Raw genomic sequence first — 21056 nt, forward strand, 5'->3', positions numbered from 1 at the left:
TTTTTAATTCGGGCAGCAGTTACATTTGAAAAAAGTTTGATGCCATTTTTCAAGTTTTATTATGTTTATCAAATGAATCAAATATGCTAAAATTTGGCATGATTTGTCTTAGCTTTGATGTAATTTTGCATTATTAAGGGATTTTCATGCAATTTACGAAATATATATGACTGTGTAAACTCAATATGTGTATGCAGATGAATAAAAAATCGTTGCATTTCAAAAAATTTGTCGCCCGAATTTCTCTCTAATTCAGTTGACATTTCGGTCCCAAATGCCCGAATTTGAGAGAGTCTACTCGTCTACTGTAATAGACTATTGCAGAAAGTAAACAAAGCAGATTTGACAACTAAGAATCTATAAAGTGAAGTTAGCGTCGCTTATTGAAAAGCAATGGCGACAGGTGGTAAATCATTTTCAGAATATTACCACTTTCCACCATGGCACATTTATACATAAAAATAATATAGAATGAAATATTAATCAACTAAATATAAATTTTGTGTATTCGTCGAATCTAATTAAATATTCAATAGAAAAATTGTTTATCTAAAAAGCGTAAATTTTGTTCGATAAAAATTTCATGACACATGGCATATTTAGTAAGAAATATTAGATTCCATGCACTTGATTAAAATAATGCTCTAAAAAATGCTCAAACACTTAAATTCAAAACAAATAATTAATGTTTTTCGACACTATAAGTAGCAGCAGTAGAGATACAAATAATTGTGCAGGTAATTTATTTCCATTAATGGAAAAAATTGCTATTTCAATATAAATGGCGAAAAGTGGGGCATTGGCGAGAAGTGGTGATTCCACCCTATGACTCTTCAATTCTGACATAAAGAAAGCTTAAATATTTAAAGTTAAATATTCATCGTCATAACTAAAGATATTTTATTCTGAGTTTTAATTGTGCTTGATTTTTGTTTTGTTTTTAAAGGTTTAAAAGTTTCTCGTTTTAGCTTCAAAATTAAAGGAAACCTAGAGAGGTCTTACATTGACATTTAAGCTTCGTAGTAGTGAGGTTTATTTATACTTCAGCTTAAATACATAAACAAATTTGAGACTTTAAGCTTAAAAATCTTTGTCAAAGAATACGAATCAGGCTTTAAAAACCGATATAAAGATTTACCTCTTAAAGATTTATCTCAAAATTGAGGAGTTAGTTGGAAATTAAGAATATTTCTTTCGTTCTTAATGTAACAACCAATATTTGTTTCGGATAACCTCAAACTTAGCTTCTTATCGTAAAAAAAACCTTAGGACGCCAGACTAATATCTCTACAGTAGAACCCCGCTATAGGCCATCGCTCTATAGTCCATAATTTATCGACCGTTGATTTCGAAACACTGATTTTAAGTTAGGTTAAGTTTTTTAGTACGCGACATGCAATGTTGTCATAATTATTTTAATATTTTTGGCAAACTTTATTGAAGAGAGCGAGGACAAGTACCACAATCGCAAAGAAAGTGGAAGCCGTCGAGCAATTTCAATACTACAAGTCGTTGATAATTTTAAAAAATGACATGGACTGTAGTGCGACCCAAGTGTCAAATCTGGAACCAAATATGGACTATAGCGAGGCTCTACTGTATATCACTATTGGCGGATATGAATGACATTTGTCATCTCTCAAATTAGAACGTTATTGACAACAATAACAGAATTTTATTTTGAAGCAAAGGCCCATAACTTTCTTACAAATCTTCTTGGTGACGAACCTTCTTTTCATTTTATATTAATTATAATGTGTGTATATATTCAGGAAGCAGCAGAAAAATATGGTTTTCAATCATCCACAACACGGTTTTTTTTTACATAACCTCACATGTGACATTTAAACCTCAACCGTCCTTCAAATTTGTTTAGATTTCGGAGACTCTACTGTACTTTTCTATGTACACCACATTTATGTAATGGCATTCCTTTGCCTTTTCAAAACTTTTCCATTTTCCTACAATTTTCACCACAAAAATTTTACGATGTGACCATATATTGAGAGAAATTTACAGTTCACACGATGTTCCAATTGATTCCAAATGTGACTCTTAAGGGTCATTTGTCATAGTGCTGATTTATTGAAATTTCTGCTATTCTGCACCCTACAAACATGCCAATATTTGCACATTTCCTCCGCTTCGTACAAAAAGACCGATTTCCATTAAATTTTTTTTTTCAATTCTGCAATGTTTGCCATATATCTTCAAAATCGATTCCTAAATGCTTTAGTCAAAGACAACCCAGTCAAAGCAACTGATGGTTATTCTGGGTTAACGCAAGAATATTTGTGAGAAATTCAATATGCTACTTGTGGTCAATGTGCATTGTTTGCTTCAAAGACACTAAGCACATTGAATATTTGAGATAGGGGTAAATGGGGACAGTCAAGCCAATCTTTGTTTTGTAACTATGGAATTAATTATTTATTTCATCAGGACCAAGATATCTGATTTAGAACAGGATTATTTAAATACAAACATAAATATTGTTAACATTAATATGTTGTTTCGAAAATGATGATTCTTACGATCGTAACGGTATTGTATTGCATTCATATTGAAATATCTGGGCTTGTCATTTGATCTCGTTTTGTCTCAAAACTAATCAAGAAATAATATTACGTAACCCTAAATAAATTTTAACTTCACGATGAATTCTTTCTTACCTGTAATTCAATCCCACATGCTTTTCGTATTATCACCCTGGAAATGTAACACGGTGTATCTTATAAATTTCTACTATATAAAATATTAATTTCAGGTAATTATAGTACTTTCCTTGAAAGTAATAAGAATAATTGAGTGGTTCTCTAATGGATTTTTTTTATCATTTATTAAAGTGAAGAGTAACAAATCTATAATTAGATTGGGAATGTTTTTATTCGATGTTAACAAATATATCCGGGTTGGCACAGTAATTTCCATAAACTAACCGCCTCAATCCTTCTCGTGTATTACGGATTCTTAACTGTGCTTACAAATTATCGATACAACATGAATATATCTGCTCTATTCTGCTATTTTGATAATGATAAATTGTTACTTGAATCAGGAATTTATCATAACACAATCATTAAATCTATCAGTAATTCTCGCAATAGTATAGAAGTAACCACTCAAGCCTCAACCATTCTTTTTACTAAATGTAAAAAAGAGTCAAAATTAAAGTCTTGATATTATAAAAATGAAATTTTAAGATAAATCAGGGAAATTTCAATGGTTTTAAATAGCACACAAGTATTTCAAGATACAAGATCCTTGTTGAATTAATTTTAAATATAATTACTCTTGTTGAAATAATTTTTTAACTGCTCGAACTCCATGAGAGAACAGTTTTAACAATCGTGATTTTTTCAACTTCTGTCTATCCTGGCTGCCAAATGGTAAGAAATACAGTGGTGGAAATAAGTATAATTCCACCCCATAATCCTTAAAGAAACTCAACAAAAAAAGAAATATCGAAAAAAAATCATATGTGGACCATAACGTCCTTTCGTGCCAACATAAAAAATCGACATTTTGATACAGAATTGATTGGAACCTGTTCAGCCTTGACAGACATTCCAAGACCTTTCCAACTCCTAAATATCATACCATTCGGTTAAGAAATACGCATAACCTTTTAAATCTTTAACCTCGAAAAAACCCTTATTAGGAATGATTCAACTGTATTTTCGTTTGTGTGCGAACCGCCTGGAAAATTTCAAAAACATATCCAAAAATTGAAGAAAATTACATGACTTATTGTCAAGGAATTCCAGACAGACATGATTTCGGCGGGGAAGGGCAAGGATGAGGGAAAACAAGGGACATATTAACAATCTCTATTTGAGTGTCAGTCCAGATTCTTCTTTTTAATTTAATTTTGTATTTCCATTGTACAGAGGACAGATCATCCTCTGAAATTTAATAAATTGAATCGATTTGAATTTGTTATACCTCCAAACTCAACTTCAATGCCTCTCTTATTTAGTAATTAATATTTACCCTTATTACCAATTACTTATATCTTATTGGTATTACTTTTTAACAAAAAACGGATATGTTGAAATCTTTATAATCTCAATTAAGAGTCTTTATCCTAATTTTTATTGGCAGAACAGAGACCATAAATTTGGGAAAAGTTCAAAATAGTACGAATTCATTAAGGTATGTGCAAGAAAAGTCAAAAATGCGTTAATGACACCTAAACTACCCAGTCAATTGTATCATGTTACAAGTGTGATATAAAGTTTCTAGATGTAATAATTTCATTTGGGTGCCCTTCAATGCTTTTTTAAGGGGTTACGTGGGCCAAAAGACTAAAGAAAAAGCTTTTTCTCTAATGCTTTTCAACATAATTAAAAAAAAAATTATAAAATTTCCCAAACGAGCTATGCAAGCCATTATTGTGAGGAGACGTCGACCTCAGGGCAGACCTAGGACAAGGTAGCTGAATCAAAATAAGGATCTTACCTGGGAGCGCCTTGGCGTTGACCTCAAACATCTTGAAGTGGTAAAGAATAGACAGGCGTGGGCTGTTAACTTCGATATCATAGACCCGCAGTCCCAATAGGGATAAGCGGTTGTAAATGATGATGACAAAAACTTGTTTAACCCTTTAAGGACGATTGGGTCACCGGTGACCCAAAAATGAAATTTTTCCTACGACCATCTAAAGCCATATTTTGCTCTAAAAAGTCAGAAAAAGTGATTTTTATGACCCCTCATTTTTTACCTTCTCGTCCTTAAGGGATTAATTCAAGTTCTTAGGCATATAAAAGTACAACATTAAGTATATTTTCTGAAATTTTTATTTGGAAATTTTTAAAGTTCAGCCTCTAATGTCTGTAATCATTTAAAACACTGTACATATATTTATGACCAAAATAATTAATTTTGATAAAACTTTGAAATTTTTCAGTTTGGAGTAAAGTGGCAAAATGCTGTTTGTCGGTCTGTTTAAGTTAAAATTTTCCCCACAAATCTTGCTTGATTAGAAATTAAAAATATGAACCCGTTTTAGGATTTTTGAGACCTCCCCTTCTAAGTCAACCGCCATATCCCATTTCATATCAATATTAAAATATACTATTTCCCCAAAAGAACGAAAAAATACAGTTTACAAATCTTTCGATTCGTATCCAAAGTATTCGTGAAAGCTTATTGAAGTATATAAAATGCCCCACTTGCCCCTAGTAAAGGATAGTTTTGATAACAAATGATGATTTTGATGCAGCAAGTTCTAAAGCTTGTCCCTAATGAATAAAATACGAATACAATTTGCCATGCCTTTAGTTAGGATGAGATACCTGAATTCTATACAAACAATGCCAACTTCTTGCAAAGTTACTTTTGAGTTCAAGAACTTCTGTGAGGATCAATATTTTACTATTATTATTGCTTATTGCTTTGAGAAAGGGAATGTTGATTAATATGGTCACGTGAGGAACGCTTTGCAGGATGCTGGTATTCACGTGTTCGATGATTTGCTTTGAAACTTTGTATTTCATTAATAGTTTGGATAAAGTTGTTTAGCGGTCTAACTCAGAGGGAAAATACATTGGGTAGATCAGTTTACACATATTGGAAATTTTCGCTTCGTCATTCTCTTAACTTAACCAATTCACAATTGATTTGTTTAATCAATCACTTCGGAACGTTTAGAATTATGTATAAAAGTGAAATTATTAAAATTTCTTTAAAAAAAAATTGACATATATTTAATGACAAAATCAGGGTTCATTCCTCATACAATTATAATAAAAAATAACAAGAAAAAAGTAGAAAAAATAAGAACAAAAGATAAGGATTTAAAAAAGTACAAAAAACGGAAATGAAAATTAATTAAGAAAAAACAGATGAAATAAGTGCTTCTTTAAGATTCAGCCTGAAAAATGCATTGAATTCCATGTGAAGGCCTACGAAAATCCTTTTCAAATAGAGACCGGTAAATATAGTCACTCCTGACCGTAACCGAACCCTGGCCGAGCCCTTCCTAACCAGAAGATTCGTCAGGTACTCCGAAGCATTCATATAACCATTTAGAGACCATTGGAACTTTTCAGGAATTCACAGGCTTTATTTATAAAACTAAATATGTCCCAATCAGTTGATAAATAGGATAGGGGAGACTGAGGCAAAAAGTCACAAATCGATAAATTCAAAATTCAATATCTCCCAAGGTAAAAAAGATAGCGGCTCAATTTTATTTAGCCTCCATAGACCTTCTTCAATGTCGTAAGTTTCTTAGAATTCGAACAAGGAATTTAGAAAATAAAAAATATCGAAATTTTTAGCCCTATTTTTCAAAATATTTTCCTTGCAGAAGATAACAATTATTACCTACTTATTTTCCAAAATTGATGCACTGGTGAATATTTTCTAAATAATTTGGATTTTTTGAATACGAATCCGCTATCTATTTTAGAATTTCACAAAAGTTCTTTTCTCCAGAAATCCTTTTATTAAAAATGGCCACTTGGGGTAAAAAGTAACAAAGGGTATAGAGCAAAAAGTGACAAAAAAGCAAAGCAATTTCTGATGTCTCACGACGAAAAGAAACGCCATTATCATGTCTCGCCGCTTGTTCTTTGCATTGGTCAAACGATTTGCAGTCTTTTGTGTGTTTTTTCTAAAATAGCTTGAAAAGCGCTTTTCTCGTTTTCTCACTTTTCTCGCAGAGAAAACGGTGTTTTACAAAGGTGTAGATGAATAAATTTTCTGTGAAAATATGTTCTCTAGGTATTTTTTCAAATTTACGGAAGCCCGTAATAAAGCGAATCAAAATATGATAATACCCACCCAATGTCTGGTACTATTTGCACCAGCATTTTTGAGAATAGTCACAAAATTACCTTTTAGAAAACAGCTCGATAAATGTATTTGCTTACAAAATAGAGGAAAATTACTTTCATAAAGTTGTAGAGCGGTAAATTTCCTATAAAACTGCGCTAATTAGAAATTTTTGAAGCGCTCGAGGAGCTTGTAAAAAAAATAAAATATCCGTTTTGTGACTTTTTGCCCCAGTCTCCCCTAATAATAATAATAATAATAATAATAATGGTGACACAACGTTTCATAGAGGAACTAGGCCTTCCCACAAGGGAAGTTCCGGACTTCCATTATTATTTTATTCTTATACAGGGATGGGGTTGTCAGTCCCATGCCCCGTGAAATCAAGTGCAGTGAAGCTCACTGAATGCAATTCGAACACCTTTAACGCCAGAAAAATTCCTGGTGACCTAAAGTGGATTCAAACCCGGGACACTTGCATCATAGAGCGAGTGCTCTACCACTTGACCCATTGAGTGCCCTAGACTTATTTAACTTTGGCCTTGAAGAAATTGTTAGATGGAATAATTCAGTCATGTATGATTAGTGGACAGAAAAATTACCCGTCTCGATTTTTTTTTTCGATAATTCTTCACAGGCTTTTGAAAATCATCGCTTTATTCATAAAGTTTTGAATTAGAAGGAAATAATACGTTCAAGAGAAATGTGGTCCCACTTAACGTGTACTTAAGTTTCGAAACAATTTAGAAATTTTGCAGTAACCATTTGAACAACTGACACCAAAAGCTACATTCTCTTAAAATCCCTCAAATCATCTACTAGAACTAGATGAAAATAATGGTTATGTTTATGATACGACAGTCGACATATTGGAGTGTCCGTCGAGAACTCCAAGCTCCTATCTAGTGATTCCAAGAATGGTTAACCGGTTTCGAAAAACCGGTTAACCGCCCTGTTTTGGAGACGGTTTTAAAACCGGTTTTTAGATATGAAACCGGTTTAAAACCGTCTCCTTCCGAAAATTTAAAAATTTCTCTTAAGCTTTATTTAGTTTATTTCTTGAAAATCAAGATACACTGCAAAATATTTCCTTGACTTTAGGAGGGAACCTGAAGTGCAATATGATTCTAAGTGTAATCTGTAGTATGGCAGTATATTAATATTATTTGTGAATTTGTGTAAATTTTAATCATGATTCTCATGATTTATAATACCAAACATTATGCATCGGTGTGTTTCCTGTAGAGTGTTATAAAAAATAGACTTTAGAAACCATTCCCGATCGAAAAATCTGGATTTTTTGCTGAAAAAGAATAATTTTTTCAATACTTTTACAAGATTTTTCATAAAAAAACTTTATAACGAATATAAGGTAGCGATAAATCTTGGTAACTATCCTTCCAATATTCTTTTTTCATATTTTTGCGAATATTATTTTTCTCTCACGATTTAAGTTTTCCAAACATAAATTTAATAAGATTAAACTAGTCATAGGAATTTAAAAATAAAGAGGAAAATTCTTTTCGTTTGTTCGTTAAAACGTTTTCTATATTTTTTCATTTTCCAAGATCTAGAATAAAATTTTTAAGTATTTCCTTATTAAAGATTTTCAAAAATGACTACGTTTATAGCCAATTTATTTTAAGAAAACTAAATTGTATGAAAAAAAGTTTTTTTATGGAAATCTGCATTGCATTAGCTTTTCCTTGGGTTTATATTTTTAGAAAAACTGCCAGTAATTTTCCTGAACTCTGAAATTTCCTGAACTATTTTAAATAGCAATTAAATAAATAAGTTTTAAACTAACTGAGAAAAAGAATATATTTATGTGTTAAATATTACATTAAAGTTCAAATTCTGAAAGATTGCTCAAAATTCCATATTGTGATCTTAAATTTGAAACCGGTTTAAAACCGATTAACCGGTTTCAGAGCCATCCAAAACCGGTTAACCGTCTATTCTAAAAACCCAGTTATTTGGAATCAGTACTCATATCTCTAACCGTTTGATCTCTATCTCAGTTAACTTCCAGTTCTAGACAGATTGAAATTCAAAAGCACTTTTAGTGCAATTTTAAACAATAAAAGTGCCTCATAATTCGAAGTATCCGTTAAAAGTTTAATTGGGAAAATGGGAGGAATGCAACATCATCATAATGGTAGTTAAGGAAGTCTCATTATCTCTTTACCTTGCAGTAACAATAGCACCAGCAGCAACACATCATCCACTGTAATTCCGAAGAATGACAAGAAAGCTCTTCTCAGCAATATCATTGATAGCTATGCTACAACAGTACCCTCACGAAGTTCACGTAATCGTCGGATTAAGGTACGTCCAAGACGCGATTGTCGCGTTAGTCATTGGTCAGACTGGAGCGCCTGCAGTAAATCTTGCGGAATCGGTGAGATGCATCGACGACGGCGGGTATTGAAGCCAACAAGGCGTGGTGGTCGTCCCTGTCCTCCACTTCAGGAGTCCAAGTGGTGTGGATCAGCCCGTGACTGCACGACACAAGATGACTACTTTAAGTGGTGAAACTAACTCTGCAGTCACCCAAAAATCATCCCTTAAACATCAACATCCACTGAGAGATGCACTATTGGTGCAAAACCCATGTGGATAATATCAGTGTGTTTTCCCTTTGGATCATCTTCATCATCCCAAAGATTGTCCCCCAGGTAAGATTACTGGACATGGCATCCCAATACACGATTTCTCCCCCCCCCCCCAAAGATACACTGTCTGTAATAAATGTAACAATGGCGACAATATTTGTGCAAAATGAGGACAAAAAGTAAGAATGTATGACGAAATACTCAGTTTTCTCCTCGAAGAACAAAAAAAAAATTAAAATAATGTAATAGAGACGAAGACAAGTACACGTTTCATCTTATGATGTTGAGAAGGAGGAAAAAGAAGAAATTCTTCCAATTATACTCTTTAGCTCACTTTAAAATAAATTATTTATTAAATGTGAGAAATTTTTGGTACGAACGAATAACAGAAGACATCTTATTAGGAGAAAGGAAAGGAACAAGAATGCTTTATTCAAATTGTTCCATATTTGAACAGAGTTGCAAAAAAATGTGGTAAGTACTAAGTTTACAGATTAAAGATTTAACGATTTTTAGGCTTTTAGAAAACTTTTGAGATTACCGAAATGGTTCGAAATACGAAGATACGAAGATACTAAGACCGAAAAAGTTACAGATGGAATATGAAAAATAATTCCTGAAGAATAATTTTACAAAAAAGTCATAGAAAACGTCTTAACTTTTGAAGGAATTTAGAAGACGTTTAGTACCGTAGACACTGGTAACTTTGGCTTCCGGGAGTGCCTTTGCTGCCCTTTTCTTCGTAAGCTTTTCTTTAATTCTAGCACTTAAGGATGATCTTTTCTGTTGGTGAAAGTTTCATTTTGCTATTTCAGGACAAATTGTTCTTACGATGCGCCAGACCGACGCTGACCCGAATGACAATTTGTCCTGAAATAGCGGGCTTCATCGGTTCTATTCACCATGTCCGATTGATAAAGACCATCCTTAAATGTTAGAATTAAAGAAAAGCTTACGAACAGCTGAGAAGCAATATCATCTCCGCAATGCAGTCAGCCACATCTACTGTACCGTTACAGAGAAACTTGCTCGATTGAATAAGTCTCATAAAATCAATCTGCTCTGGAACTTTTAAGTTGCCCCAGAAGCCCCAGCTCTAGAAATAACCTTTACACCCTTGTTCTTCTGGTTCTTCTGGTTTTCGATAACCTATCATCTACATTCAGACCTTCTTTTTAGACCGTTGTGCAGGAACCCTTACCGTTAATACCCCTTGATTAAGGGTCTTGTACATCAAGCTATCTAGTTTCTTTTGGATAAACTCCATTCGAGAGCCAGGGTTCAATTTGTGTAAACCTTCTTTTATCAATTTATAGACAGTGTTCGCGGTGAAACCATGCATGCCGTCCTTGTCGAACTAGGTCATAAACTTGATGGAGATTTATCATTATTATTACTTAATTTAATTATACAATATCACAAAGTATAATTGTATTGTGATTTAAATACTTTGCATTTGACGACCATAGTGTTCACTTACTCAGGGTTAAGTCTTCTTCTTTCGTATGACGAAACAAAAACAACAAATTGTAGTAAGACTTTTGAGCCTAGAGGAGTTGGAGGGAGAAAACCCATCCTGACGAAGACTCTTCTAAGCCAACGGTACCAATCACCGTTCAGTTGGAATGGTAACTCTGATAGATGCTTTAACGCATACGAATCGAATTACAAAACAATACAAAACAAAATAAATTTTGTTTTGTAAACATATTTTGTTTTTCATTATATCGAAAACATGTTTACGAAACAAAATTTTTTATTTATTTTAATTTCCATTTGCAAATCCTATATGAATTCACCAAAAAATGTGTAATCTTTAATCTTTAAACTAAAATCTACCTTTGATACAACTCTGTTCAATATTACGAAATTTATAACATTGAATTGACGTACAAAAGTGAAGTGGCAGAAACGTTAGAGGAAGAGTGTGGAAAAGCTGGAAAAATTTGTAATAATTTTGGTGAATCACTTTCTCTCTGTTGCTAGCACGAGAAAAATGGTAAAAATTCCTTTCCTTCATTTTATTGCATTTTGGACATGAAGAAAAATGAAAGTATGTGGAATGAAGAGAAGAAAAATAGAAATATGTCTTTTTATTATTTTTGTATGAAAGAAAAGCATGAAAGAAAAGCTAGAGGAAAAAAAATTACGATGATTTTACCTCCCACTTGAAACTTTTTTTTTCGACACAACATTGTTCCTTCATCTTTGAGCTATTTTGCCGAAATGGGGATCTTCTTTGTTGATTTTCTTTTATTTGTTTTCACCATCCCCTTCGTCGAAAAAAAAACATGAAAGTGAAAGAAATTGTTCGACACACGTGGATAAAATGCGAAAACAAAGTCGAAATAGAGTGTACATAGAAGTAGAATTTGGTATGAAATTCAATGGAAAAAAATTGTAGAAAATTCTTCATTTTTCTTTCAATTCACAGAGAAAAAAATCAAATTCTATGTATTAGAAATGTACTAAAAATTCTATGTCTCTCTCTCTTTTTCTAAATTATTTTTTTGTGCAAAAAAAAGAAGAGAAGAAAACAACAGAGAAAATATATCAATTAATATTTAAAAAAAAAACTATTGTATTAAAAGAACAAGGAAGAAATAAAATAAAATTATAAACGGATTTCCTCGCTTCAAAATTTGCCCCAAAATCGAAAAGTAACCGCCTCAATGAACTTTTTACTTTTTCCCAGGACAAAGAGCGAATAAAGAGAATTGTGTGCAGTCTTGTTGATCTTTTTTGGTCTGTCCATTAATCATCCTTGCTGGGTTAATGGGGTGTAACTAAATTTTCATCGCTTCACCCCCAAGTTTTCCCCCTCTTCCCCGTGAAACAACATACACGAAGGCAACAGCAACTTTTCCGCAAAATTGTCCTCCTTCAGCACCATATCTTCGTGAGTTAAAATGTTATCAAGCTCCAGGGAATTGATGATAGAGAAACATACATCCAAGTGATGATTTGTCGAAACGGAAATTGTGTGAGCTCCCAACGAGAGGGTGAAAGTCCCACCCTCTCTTGCCTCCAGAGCATTTTCCTAGCTAAAATGTAATTTTCACACTAACTTTTCTGAAGCCAGGAACTGAGGTATTGACTTAAGCTCCAGGACACTCAGAATGTTATTTTATTACGTGTATTTATTGCAAAACAAAATATTTTATCATTAAAAACATAATAATTTTTGTGACGGATATTTTTCTATTTTCCTGGATGTTTTTCTACAAAGACACCGAATGGTTTAAGATTCAGTGGTTTAAGATTTTTACATTCAGTACTACAATATGAGGTAAGTGCAGCAGGGATCATGGAAGCAGGGCCGTAGCTAGAGTTGAATTTAAGGTAGGGCATCAGTAGTTAAGGGTAGGGCATTAATCAAAATTTTTGATTGATCTTTTTTGGTTAGTCGATTTCCATCCGCTCTGAATCTGTTGAGTGTAAGTGAATGATGTAAAACAAAAAATATTCAAAAAGACAAATTAAAAAAATATAATTATTCTAATTCTTCGATACATACTTACGGGGTTACGTGGGTCAAAATTGACAAAATTGATAGCAGATTTTCAAGATTAATAGATTAATAGTAATATTTATTCAATCACAAAAATAGGGTTCATCCCTCTTACAATTGTGATAAAGAAAAAAGAAAAACAAGTTAAAAAACAGCAGCAAAAAAAAAGGAAAAAGAAAAATAAAAGAACAATTTACAATAGTATAAGAAAGGTAAATGAAAATTAAATAAGAAAAAAAATCCAATAAGTGTTCTCTTAAGATTCAGCCTGAAAAAAGCGTCGGATACCATCTGCAGACCTACGCAGATCACTTGGAACGGAGTTAAAAATAACTACGCCCTTTACAAATAATGACCGGTAAAGACAGTCACTCCTGACCTTAGGCACTATGAGTCCCCGAACCCTGGCCGAGCCCCCCCTAACCAGAAGACTCGATAGGTACTGAGGACACCCAAATATTAACAAATTAAATAGAAAGAGCACAGCTCTTAAGTTTAAGTGTGAAGTAAGGTCACAGCCAATAAATACATTTCTATGGGGAGTGATATGGTCCCGGCGATTTAAGCCACAGATATACCTGACACAATTATTGAAAGAAACTGTTAGACGACGGATGGTGTCACTATCCGCCGAAAAGAAGAGTTCTGCTCCGTAGTTAAAGAAAGGAAGAAGAAGCGCTCTCGCGAGGAGCAAGCGAGTGTCATAAGGTGTGATGTCCCGGAAGCGTCGAAGGGTGTACAAAGAATAGTTGACCTTACGGCAAATTGATGTGGCATGATCTGACCAAGACAAAGAGGAATTGAAGATTACTCCAAGGTTTTTTACCTGATCAACAAAGGGAATAATTTCTCCGTGAAGGAGTAGAGGATAAAAATCAAAAGAAGCTGTTCTCTTATAAATAACGATGGCTTGAGACTTTTTCGGGTTTAAAAGCAAACCATTCCAAGACGCCCAGTGCTCAATATTAGAAAGGTTGGAATTCATATGTTCAAAGGCGCCCAAGGGACTGGTAGGATCACCATCCACATAGATTTGAAGGTCATCTGCATAGAGATGGAATAGGCAATTTAACAAAATTGAAGGTAAATCATTGATGAAAAGGGAGAATAAAAGAGGGCCGAGTATTGAACCTTGGCCAATGCCTTTGCTTAGAAATGCAGGTGGTGAATTATTGTCACCAAATTTTACAATTTGTGACCTACCAGCAAAGTAGGATTGAATAAGGGCAACAGCGGAAGAAGAAAATTTGAAGAGACTACACAACTTGTAGCAAAGGAGGTTGTGAGGAAGACTATCAAAGGCCTTATTTTCTTATAATTTCTTTTCAATATAATAAAAAAATATAATTAATTAATGCTCTTAGGCATATAAAATTGCAACATTCCAACTAAGTATATTTCCTGAAATTTTCATTTTAAAATTTATCCTGTGGGACTTGATTTTTGGAGACATTTTTGAAAAAAACATACTTTTCGGTAGGCAAGATTTCTCGGAATTGGTTCATCTGGAAACCAAAAACCAAATATTTCCTGATACCTGATGAATTAAACTGTTAAACTAGTCTTTAAACGAAGGATTTTTTAAAAAATGAAATTTGAATTTTTAAGAAAATTTCATACACAAAAATACGACTTTTGACGTGTTTTACACTATGTTTCGTCTTGTAGAATGTAGAATACGTTTTGATCAAGTGAACATAAAATCTTTCTTTCAAGGATTACTTTCACTTATCAACTAACAGGAAATATTTGTTTTTTGGACTTTAGAAGGACCAATTCCGAGAGAACTTCTTCACCGAAAAGTATGTCTTTTTTCAAAAAAAAAAAAATCTCCAAAAATAAGGTTGCAATGACTAGGGTAAGTGTGCTAAATTCCGGCCAGTTTGCAATTTCGGTCACCTTTTTTGTTCCTCGAATTTCCATGAATTTTTAGTTTTTACATACTCTAGAGATTATACAATGCAAAAGAATAACAAAAAATGCAGCTTCGACAAACAAGATGACGTGAAAAAGGCATTGGAAGAATTCCTGAATTTTTGTTCATTTTAAAATATATTAAGAATGATTTTAGAGTAAATAAAGACGATAAACTGTCTACAAGGTTCTAAGAAACATCCTTAAGTAGGAGGAATAAAAAAACCAATTTCTATTAAAGATATTACATTTCAAACTTGAGACTTTGGCGCTCGCATGCAACTATGCCGAAAGTTGGGACACTTACCCTAAATTTTTAAAAATTTGAAATGAAAAATTTTGAAAATATAAATTAAGTTAATGTTATATTTTTATATGCCTAAGAGTTTAAATTAAATATTTTTTTAATATACTAAAAAAATTGAGATATTATTATATTTTTACAATCTTCTTGATCCACGTAACCCCTTAACTATCTTGAGAATGCGTAAATGGGAAAAGGAAATAGAGCGAGTACTCTACCACTTGACCCATTAGAAATTAATTTCAATCAATTTTTTAAAGTATTTTCTTCTTATTTTCTATCTGACTCTCTTCTCTTTTTTTTATTCGAAATATTGCAATCATGATCATCAAATTCGTCAGGCGAGTAGATTTTCTTGCAACTTTTAATTTTGAACTCATTGACGGATTTCTGTTTGATTTTACGACAATTGACAAAACATGGATTTTCATAGTCCAAAACTCACGAAATTTCAATTTTTCTATTGATAAAAAAATCAAAATATATAACATTCCGTCAAATATTCGTTAATAAAATACATCGCACCTTTGAGGTAACCGTACCAAATTTCGGCATAGTTGCATGCAAGAGCCAAGGTGTTAATTTTAAATGTAATATTTTCAAAACAAATCGATCTTTTTTTTGTTCCTTCTTTTTCAGGAGTGTTACGTGGAAAGTTTATCGTCTTTGTTTTCTCTAAGTAATAATTCTAATACATTGTAAAATGAATAAAAAAAAATAGACACACCTTTCGGTAATATTTCAGCCACCTTGATTCTCAATTCCTTACCCTTCCGGAATTTTTTCAAGGCTTTTTCACATCCTCTCCTTTATTGAAGTGACATTTTTTGTTATTTTTTTTTTGCATTGTATAATCTTAAGTATGCAAAAGCTAAAAACTCAAGCAAATTTGAGAAACAAATGAAGTGTCCGGAATTGCAAGCTGCCCGAAATTAGGTACAATTACCTTACTTTAAAAAATTTTAGATTTTAAAATTTCCTGCACCTCAAAAAAAAAAATGTAAAATTGTAAAAAAATACACATCCCAATACAATTTCAGTTCAATAATTTTGTAGAAATATATAAAGAAACTTCAATTTTCATTGTCTGTTGAATTCTAATAAAAATTACATATTTTCAACATTTACTACACGTAATAAAACCGAGAATACCATCCATTTTATGATAGGTATGAGAGTTAATCCATGAACACCCGCACGGTGATGAGGTATTATTGACTCAGCACATTTCAATGAATTAGGTGGTTTATTTTGAAGTACACACAAGTACGAAGAAGTGTATTAATATGAGGAGCAAATTTCAATTAATTCTCATTGAATACAGCATTTTCATGAATTCGCTCAATTGGGTTTGTTCAATTAATAAATAGAGATTATTCAATTATTTTGAGCTTTTATGAGACCCTCTAAAACTTTACCATCTCACTTGAAATAGAATTGTGCCTATTTTCCAAGAACATTAATGGGTTTTCGAAGTATTTATATTTGAATTTCTACCCCAAAATTTACTGCCATTGGGGTAATAAGATAAGAATATTTCTCGAAAATTGTACCCCTTTCAAGAAAAAAAAGGAGGGTGATTCATGGGGTAGAAGGGTCTTTAATCTGTCGTCAGGGATATAAAAAAGTGAGTGATTTTTTCTGCCCATGTGCACATAATGCATCACTAGAAGATGATGGAAGTTCATGGAGGGATCATGTGAAAGAGATTGTTACTTTGTGATTGAGATCTTCCTAGGACGGGGAGTCCTTTCTGTCGGTAAAAGGGATAATTTTCTCCCCCGTGTCTCCCGTATATATTTCATATTCTTCATCCCTCCCTCACACTTTGGGTTGCTTTTTTCCTCTCTGCCTTGTCTACTTCCATCTTGGTGATTCATTGGGAAGTGGATGGATTTTTTTTTCTATGCTCTTCTGCCCAACTTCGGAAGAGGATACATGTAGGATTCTAAAATAGGTATCTTCCTAGGTGCCCTGTTGGCCTTCAGCAACGGTGTGAGTATTTGTATGGAGATGTAAATAAATTCCCCTTTCAGGCCACGTACCTCCAAATGAGTATTTTATGGGAGTTTTCCATTATGTGTAAGACACAAGAGTCGGCCCCATCCAGGGGCCACACGGTATGTAAATGGAAATTGTACATAAAAGATGTTTTCCACCCTTTGCACCATCCAAGATATCCTCTTATCGCACGTTTTCTGCACACTTCGGCTCAACACACCCAAACTTCCCGCCACAATTTTCCAGGGGATGCCCTCGCCAAAGTCTCTAACCGGAGACAGCTCTCAAATACTCCTTTCCAAGATAATGATTCCACTCAATATGGTGCGTCATCCGGATTTGACGATGTCTAGAGGAGAAAGATTGCTAGTTTAAGTGTAAAGTGGGATCATGCGTTTCCACACAATATGCTTTGAAGGTCGGTCATTCCTCAAACTGAAAGTTAACGAAGAATTAGAGACACTACTAAACTACATGAAAAGATCTTACATAAAGGAATAATATCTTAAATGGAGTATACACTGAGTGAGAGAAATCCGAAAAAGTTAAAATAACATTCCGGAAATGTTAATTTTACTCTGCAGTATTGATCCAAAATCCCTTTTTATGTGTAATATTACCCTTTTTAGGTGTATTAGGGGTTAAAGTTACCCTTTTTTATGTTAATTTTACCTTTAAAAAGGTGTAAAATTAACATTAAAAAATGTTGATATATTTTTACACCTAAAAAGTGTTAAAGTTCTGAGGAAAAAAATGTTAATCGCAACTCCTTTTTTTCTCAGTGTAGGAAGGATTAAGCAGTTCAGTCTTAAATTTCAAAATGAACTTTGAAGACGTATTATGAGAAATTAAAATTTAGTAATATTACTCAAGTCCTGAGGATAATAAAAGCAGAACATATTCGGCTTTACTTATCGAACTCTTTCAAGAATAATACTATGTGCGCTCACAGCCGAAGTTTCATTTCCCAAAAGTGTCTCAGCTTAAACTCGATTTCGAATTTTCAAATTCAATGAATCTACAAAATTGTAAAAAATACAATTTATGAAATTCCATATTTGTAAAAATAAAAGGATCAAATTGATCCAAATTTGGTCCTTTTGAAAAGGATGGATGAAATTTCAAACTTTCGATGTACATTTATCATAATAGAATATGTTAGTTTGATCCATCCTTTGCAAAAGAATCAAATTTGGATCAATTTCCTCCTTTTATTTTTATTACTGCACACCTACACTCTAAAAAAAATGTTGGAAATTCATTGCAACTTTTGTTGCAAAGGAAGGACCCACACTTTTGTTGCCTTTTTTGAAAAGTTTTGTTGCAGATTTTCTAACAATTTTGTTGCAGATTTTCCAAAAATTTTGTTGCAGATTTTCCAAAAATTTTGTTGCAGATTTTCCAAAAATTTTGTTGCAGATTTCCCAACAATTTTGTTGCTGATTTTCAAACAATTCTGTAGCTGATTTTCCAACAGTTTTGTTGCTGCTGTTTCAACAGTTTTGTTGCTGATGCTTCAACAGTTTTGTTGCTGAATTTAGCAGCATTTTATTGGAAATAATAAAAATTCTATTTTTCTTTTAAAATTCATTTATTATTCTTTTTAGTATTCAACATAGTTTTTTTACATACTATGTACCCCACAGAATCAATCACATTTGTGCAAAATAGTTCTTTGTACTCTACTTTATTAAATTTTACAAAAATTTTCTCTTTGGAATATGTAAGAAGGTAATAAAAGTAATACAAAGTAATTATATGAGCAATTGTAATGGTATAAGAATTTCATTTTCTTCACAAAAAAGTGAAAAATTACACTATGTTGATAATAAAGATCTTCGAATTCGAACAGAAATTACATTAACCGCATTGCGAAATTCTGAATAAGGAGAAATCGGCATAATGCATGCGTGCTAACATCCCGACTTTGTGTTTCAAAAAGTGTTTCGACTACAAAGTAAATAGTTTTCTTTTTGTACAAAATGTTCGAATACTTCAATCTGAATTTCAGCTTTTCATATAGAGAGGCAAGGGCCTATCAAGCCTAATAAAAAGTGAAGCTATTTTTCATTTTTCATTGTAAAAATTTTGCTGATAATGCACCGCGACGTAAACAAATTTTCTCTCAGTTCTTGTATTATTTCGGCGAAAATTATGAAATATGTATTTTTAGATAGCTTTTGAAGCACAATTAGGTGTGATTCCTTCTAATCACACCTATTTCGAAATATATCAGCCTGATTAGACAATTCTCTTTAGAAAAAAACTTGCCATTCTTACCATCCACTAGTAGATCTTGATAATTTCGAAGATCTATTTGAAAAGCCCAAAAAGAGACATTCTAAAAATGATAATAATTTATTGATTGATGCCCAGGTTACATAATATAACAAACATACGATACAATTAACAAACAGGGCTATACAATCTACTTCTTGGTACATTCGCAAGGAGGCTAAAGTACATCCTTTTCGAATTTAGAAGTGCTCAAATGTCAAAATGTGTAGGTCTTCACATTTTAGTGAGGAAAAAAACAGAACAACGACGCTTATTGTTCTTGTTCCATTAATTAATCACTCCATAATCATTGAGTAATTCTTTTGTGAGCTCTTGAGTGTGACATTTCATGAGTTTTCTCCTCTTTGTGCGAAAATGTGTACGAAAAATCGAAATTCAAATTGAATTCTTCCAGCATTAACAACTTTTTGACGCGATTCTTCCCAAAATTCAACTAACAATCGATTTTTTACGCATTCTGAGTTGCAAACACCTCGTATTGCACGAATTTCGAGGTCATCTATAGAGAATCTCAGCTACCATAAGCTTATGTGAGCTTATCACTGGTCATTTTCTATTTTAAATAGTCTGAGTGAGGAAAGCCAACAAAAGTAAATAAAGTTCATTGAAATCGGTTAATAAACATTAGAGATAGAGTCCGATCTATTTGAATATAGTAAGGTTCGGGGTACAGTGGGTTGGTGTAGAGACGGTTGGGACCTATCGTTTAAAAAATCTCGATCTCAGATATAATATAGGGGAAAGGCTCATAATTTTGTCCAGTTTCTTATTTTGGACACATTGAGGATAAAATTGGACACTGAAAATAAATTGATTAAAATTATGAATTTTTATTCCAATATTTGATGAATAATGAATTCTATCTAAATATTTGTTTTTTTGGAAGATTTTAACACTAAATACGTTAAATTTTGAATATGATTTGACTTAAAATTGCTTTGCTGGAAATTCATTGTGAGCAATTGCTTACGAGAATAATATGACAGAACTTCGCGTTTACTTCATTCTTATTTAGCTGTGGTGAAGTACTAACAATGTTTGCGAGTGCGACTCGTCGTTGGAAAGGTCTCGACTTCAGCTACAACATATTAAAATTTAAAGAAAAACATAGTCTAATTTTCGAAATATTCGAAATTGAATTTTCGAAAATCGACTTTCCGTTTAATCGGACCTTCGATAAAATCGGATGAAATTGGGGTGTCAGTAGTGTATTAGTATTCCACGAGAGCTTTCCAAAACATTAAAAGTTTTCAAATTCCAATAATTAGGACTGAAAATATCAGGGAGGTAACCACTTAATTTTCTATATGCTTTTCCATTCTATCAAGGAAAACAACTTACTCAGCATTCTCAATAAATATTCTGAGTTAGTAAAAGTAGAAAAATTCTATTGAGAAATAGTGCTAAGAAAATTCGAAGCTCTTTGGACATTTACTCTTTATTGTCCAAAAATTTCATTAATTTCCATGTTCCTGTGAGCAATTACTACACTGAGATAAAAAGAGGCTACGATTAACTTGTTTTCGTTATAACTTTAGCACTTTTCGGGTGTAAAAATATATCAACATTTTTAATGTTAATTTTACACCTTTTGAGGGTAAAATCAACATGACTGTGTTATCACACTTGCACA

At 32.6% G+C, this 21056-nt stretch overlaps 1 protein-coding gene across 1 annotated transcript in view; it reads left to right on the forward strand.

The window, feature by feature from the left end:
• The window catches only part of LOC129803309 (spondin-2), a 57479-nt gene extending 45459 nt beyond the window's left edge, over window positions 1-12020 (forward strand). The window contains exon 5 of the mRNA XM_055849762.1: window positions 8976-12020. Within this exon, the coding sequence (XP_055705737.1) occupies window positions 8976-9315 (340 nt within the window). The 3' untranslated portion in view covers window positions 9316-12020. The remainder of the gene's footprint in view (window positions 1-8975) is intronic.
• Window positions 12021-21056: the final 9036 nt, after the last annotated feature.

This window comes from Phlebotomus papatasi, chromosome 2 (assembly GCF_024763615.1).
Source record: "Phlebotomus papatasi isolate M1 chromosome 2, Ppap_2.1, whole genome shotgun sequence".
Classification (NCBI taxonomy): Eukaryota; Metazoa; Arthropoda; class Insecta; order Diptera; family Psychodidae; genus Phlebotomus; species Phlebotomus papatasi.